Here is a 4,810-nt window from a genome sequence, read left to right on the forward strand (position 1 = left end):
TAGACACAAGGCCAAAATAATTTTGTTTTAACAGTTTTTAAAATTTGTATCATTTTAGTTTGCCATCTAACGTGGTTCTTGGTCATCAAATAGGATGAGAGGAATAAATCACAAAGAAGCCACAAGAAACGATAGATTCCTTCAATGAAATTTGATTACCCAGTACTATTTTTCTTCTGATGTTAGCTCCTTCTTGACATTTCGGATACTAGAACCCCTTTCCTTCTCGTTAGTAAAAATGGTATTACATCTAAAATCTATGACGACAAAGGTGGTATTTACATTTATCAGAATTCATCTTTATATATTCAACCAATTAATATCTTATTCACTGTGAGTAGGAAAGGTAGAAAGTGGAACACAGTTAGTGCAGATTCCATTGAGGAAGCAGACGCAATGACATGGAAATTTAATTATTTAATGGAGAGATTCTATATTAATTTCTTTGACAAACAGCATCTTTTCCTGTCCTCTATTGTTATTGAAAAAAATATATACAGCCACCACCCAAAGAATAAATGATAGAAAATCAGCTCCTGTGCGTTATAGCTTGTATGGGGAAGGGGGGTATAGAAAGGGTGGTACATCAGAAAGAAATACAGCCACTTATCATAAAAGGTAAAAATTGTCAACTATGGAACATATGTCAGGCACTTTGTACATGTTCAAACACCTAAAAACCATCAAAGAATGGTAGAGATAAAACTTCCAAAACTTCAGCAAGATGTGAAGCACTATTATTCTTGACATGGATAATATTCTAACTGTAGTGTACTATAAGATTGGAAAGATATCAAAGTGTGTCCTTAATTCAACTGAGAGCTTGATCATCAGAAGATGATCAACTACACCACACTGCTCAGCTGCTCTCTTCTCCTTTCCTCCAAATTTAATAACCCTTTGTGCCTCAACCTTGATTGAGCTGCGGATATCAATTGGCGAATCAGCGCATGGACATTAAAGTCCTAACTCTTTTTTCCCTCTCTTGTTTCTTAGCAGTGGGAGTCCTCTTCAACTTATGCAGTTCTTCCATCACTGCTTTCTCAACTTTGTCAATTGAGTTTAGCAGCTTTCTCTGTGGTGTGAGGCAATCCAAGTCTCCAGAGTCGTTCTGATGGGTGATATCGAGCAATATCTTTGGCACTTTACCTACAGATTTGGGATAAAGCCTGCTTCTAATTGTAGGATGTGGAGTCATAAATGAATTATCGTGCTCAAGTTGAGCACCTGATGTAGATTCAGAAGGATCAAGAACAGTCTGGTTCTGTGGTATTGGACTCTCAAGTTGTTGGCCTTCGCTCTCTCCAAAGCGAGCTCTTCTTCTTTCAATAGCCTATATAGAGAATCTTATAACAATCAGATACATCAAGTTTACAAGAGACCAGTTTGCTCAAAACATATTTCATACATACTATTGGGCAATGTGACAACCAGTTTGCTCGAGTTGAGCACCTAGTAACTGCAGTAAAATTTAACGCTCAACTGGCATTTTAGTATCAAGGCATGCAAATAACTTCACTGGACTCTTTGTATTTGTCTTCTCATTGCAAAGACATTATATGAAAACTTGAAAGTTGAAAGAATTAGGCAACTACCAACATTCGTCAGTACTTTATTGTTAAGATGTATTCCTGACTAGTTGGAGCAACAAACCATAAACTGAACTGTAACAAGAACATGAGCGCTATTAAGAAGGAATATCCAGAAAATCCAATCAAATTGGGAAAAAGAAATACTATTAAAACAGGATTTATGACCTTGAGTTATCTAGTCTAGATAAAAGTACCACTTCCACTTGTTAATTACAAACTCATTATTATGACAAATTGATAAGTACCATTGCGACCAATGTATTGCCAAAGCTCAATCATAGAGCAAAACAATGAACCAAATGTTAAATTCACAAGTCTCAGTTTACTTCCAAATAGGCCAATAAATTACTTATTCATCAACTGTTTACCCTAGACGAAATTTAAGAATCGACTGGCATTCCAGCATTAAGCCACAAGGCATATAGATTTAACTGGACTCTTTATATTTGTCTTCTCATTTCAAAATCACTATAGGAAAGTTGAAATCAGTAGGCAGCTACCAACATTGGTTGGTACTTGTCTAGTTAAGATGTATTGCTGACAAGTTGAACAACAATCCGTAACTGAGCTGTAACAAGAACATAAGTTCTATTAATCAAGAGGGCAGATCCAGAAACTCCAGTTCAAATTGGGAATACAAATTAAAGACAAAAATTATGACCATAAGTTATCTACCCTGAAGTACAATTTCTACTTGTTAGTTACAAGCACATTATCATGATATGTTTCATCACACTGATCCCTTCTAAACATTTTCGCATACAAATTGAAAGTTGCAGTTATGACCATAAAATGCAAAGAAAGGAACTATAAAATGTTAAATTCACAAGTCTCAATTTAAAATCGAATATGCCATAATATTACTATTTGTACAACCTTTTACCCCTAGAAACATTTACACTAAAATACCAATCACAATTTACTTCCAAACACAAATGTTAAAAGATTTCACAACGAATAAAGAACTAAAAGGCAACAATGTAACATTCTTGGATACAAATTGAAAGTCGCATTAGTGACCAATGAGCCAAAAAAGCTAAATCATAAAGCAATAAATGAAAACTTTAAATTCAGAAGCCTCAATTTACTCTCGGACACAAATGTAACAAGATTTCACAAAAAATGAAGTACTAAAAGGCAATGTTATAAGCATATCATCTAGCCAATTATCATACAACACATTGAGCAAAATGTACAAGCAATAAATCATGAACTTGTATTCAACAAACTTTGAGAAGTGAAGAGAAGGCATTACCCTCACAATGGAAGTGATATCGCGAAGAGGAGTTCTTGGATACCAAGAAGGAAGCACAATATGCTGTCCTCCTCGCCCTCGTCCCCGGCCTGACGGCGAAATGTTCTCTCGACCAATCACCCTAGCCGGCGTTCTATGTGAGTTCCGTCTTGGCGTCCCAAAATTAACTCTTCTACCAATACCACCCCTACCACCACCACCCAAACCCACCCTCGCCGCTGCAGTCCCTGGCCGAAAAATTGCTCTAGTAGCCGACGCATCCTCTTGTTCATCCTGAAAAATCACAATGCCGCCTCCTTCATTCCTTACAGTTGTCCTCCGTCGACGACTATAGATGTCCATTAGATCCTCCGTCCTTGATATTCTATCTCTTGCCTCCGTCATTTTTACAAAAACTGCACACAAAACCCAAGAAAATGTTAACCATTTAGTTGAAACAAACAGAAAAAAAGTTATTGTTAGATCGAAAAGTAAAATCGAAATGTGCCGGAAATGGGGGTTTTCCGGCTACCTGCCATTTTTACCGGCTGGAGGATTACCTTTAAAATCTTATGGGTTTATTGATGGATTCTTGGAAATGGGGAGTGGGGTGGGGTTTAGGTTTGGAAATTGTGAAGAAAGAGAGCTTAGAGAGAGAGGCGTCTAGGCAAATTTTCAAAATGGAGTTTGGGCGGTACTTTATACAGAAAAGTTAAAATGAAATTTTCAGAACTGAATTGTTTTTCAAAACTGCGGAAATTAGGGAAAATAATTAATGGCGGACACGTAACAGCTTAATCAGATTTCAAATTTCGAATTTTTAGTTCGTTAGCTATTTTAACCGTCGGTGAAAAGACAAAAGAAGTTGTTTTAACCGTCAAATGGCCTAGTCAAATGGGCTTCCGTTTTCGACTGGTTTGGTCAATCTTAGTTGGATCTGCACATGGTGTTTATTGACCTAGGGAAAGCGTATGACAAGGTTTTTAGAGAAATTTTCTGAAGAGGCCTAGAGGCAAAAGGTGTGTCGGTTCCGTACATTATGGCGATTAAGGATATGTATGATGGGGCTAAGACTCGGGTTAGGACAGTAGAAGGCGACTCTGAGCATTTTCCGGTTGTAATGGGGTTACACCAAGGTTCTGCGCTCAGTCCGTTCTTATTCGCCCTGGTGATGGACGCGTTAACACACCATATTCAAGGGGATGTGCCATGGTGCATGCTATTCGCCGATGACATAGTTCTGATTGATGAGTCGCGAGCTGGTGTTAACGAGAGGCTGGAGGTTTGGAGACAGGCTCTTGAGTCTAAGGGTTTCAAGCTGAGCAGGACGAAGACAGAATACCTGGAGTGTAAGTTCAGCGCTGAGCCAGGGGAAGTGGGCATGGATGTAAGGCTTGATTTGTAGGTCATCCCGAGTAGAGGCAGCTTCAAGTACCTTGGTTCGGTTATCCAGGGGGAGGGGAGATCGACGAGGATGTCACACACCGTATTGGGGTAGGATGGATGAAGTGGAGGTTAGCATCTAGAGTCCTGTGTGACAAGAGAGTGCCACCGATACTCAAAGGTAAGTTTTATAAAGCGGTGGTTAGACCGGTCATGATATATGGGGCTGAGTGTTGGCCTGTTAAGAACTCACATATCCAGAAGATGAAAGTAGCAGAAATGAGGGTGTTGCGGTGGATGTGCGGGCACACTAGGATAGATAAGATTAGGAATGATGATATTCGGGAGAAGGTGCATGTGGCTCCCATTGATGACAAGATACGGGAAGCGAGGCTTAGATGGTTCGGACATGTTCAGAGGAGAAGCCTAGATGCTCCGATACGGAGGTGTGAGCAGCTGGTTGTGGAGGGCACGATAAGAGGTAGAGGGCGGCCTAAAAAGTATTGGGGAGAGGTGATCAGGCAGGATATGGCGAGACTTCAGATTTCCGAGGACATGACACTAGATAGGAAGATGTGGAAGTCGAGTATTAGGGTTGTAG

At 39.4% G+C, this 4,810-nt stretch overlaps 1 protein-coding gene across 2 annotated transcripts; it reads right to left on the reverse strand.

The window, feature by feature from the left end:
• Positions 1-582: 582 nt before the first annotated feature.
• LOC107824196 (protein POLYCHOME-like) lies at positions 583-3,531 on the reverse strand. Of its 2 annotated transcripts, none has more exons than XM_016650940.2 (3): positions 3,387-3,531; positions 2,848-3,242; positions 583-1,333 (listed from the first exon to the last, which is right to left on the reverse strand). In XM_016650940.2, the coding sequence occupies exons 2-3, from the start codon at positions 3,229-3,231 to the stop codon at positions 944-946; spliced, it is 774 nt and encodes a 257-aa protein (XP_016506426.1). In that variant the 5' UTR covers positions 3,232-3,242; positions 3,387-3,531; the 3' UTR covers positions 583-943. The 2 variants fall into 2 exon arrangements, with proteins under 2 accessions (XP_016506426.1, XP_016506425.1); XM_016650939.2 differs by having other exon boundaries at positions 3,359-3,505.
• Positions 3,532-4,810: the final 1,279 nt, after the last annotated feature.

This window comes from Nicotiana tabacum, chromosome 4 (genome assembly GCF_000715075.1).
Source record: "Nicotiana tabacum cultivar K326 chromosome 4, ASM71507v2, whole genome shotgun sequence".
NCBI lineage: Eukaryota > Viridiplantae > Streptophyta > Magnoliopsida > Solanales > Solanaceae > Nicotiana > Nicotiana tabacum.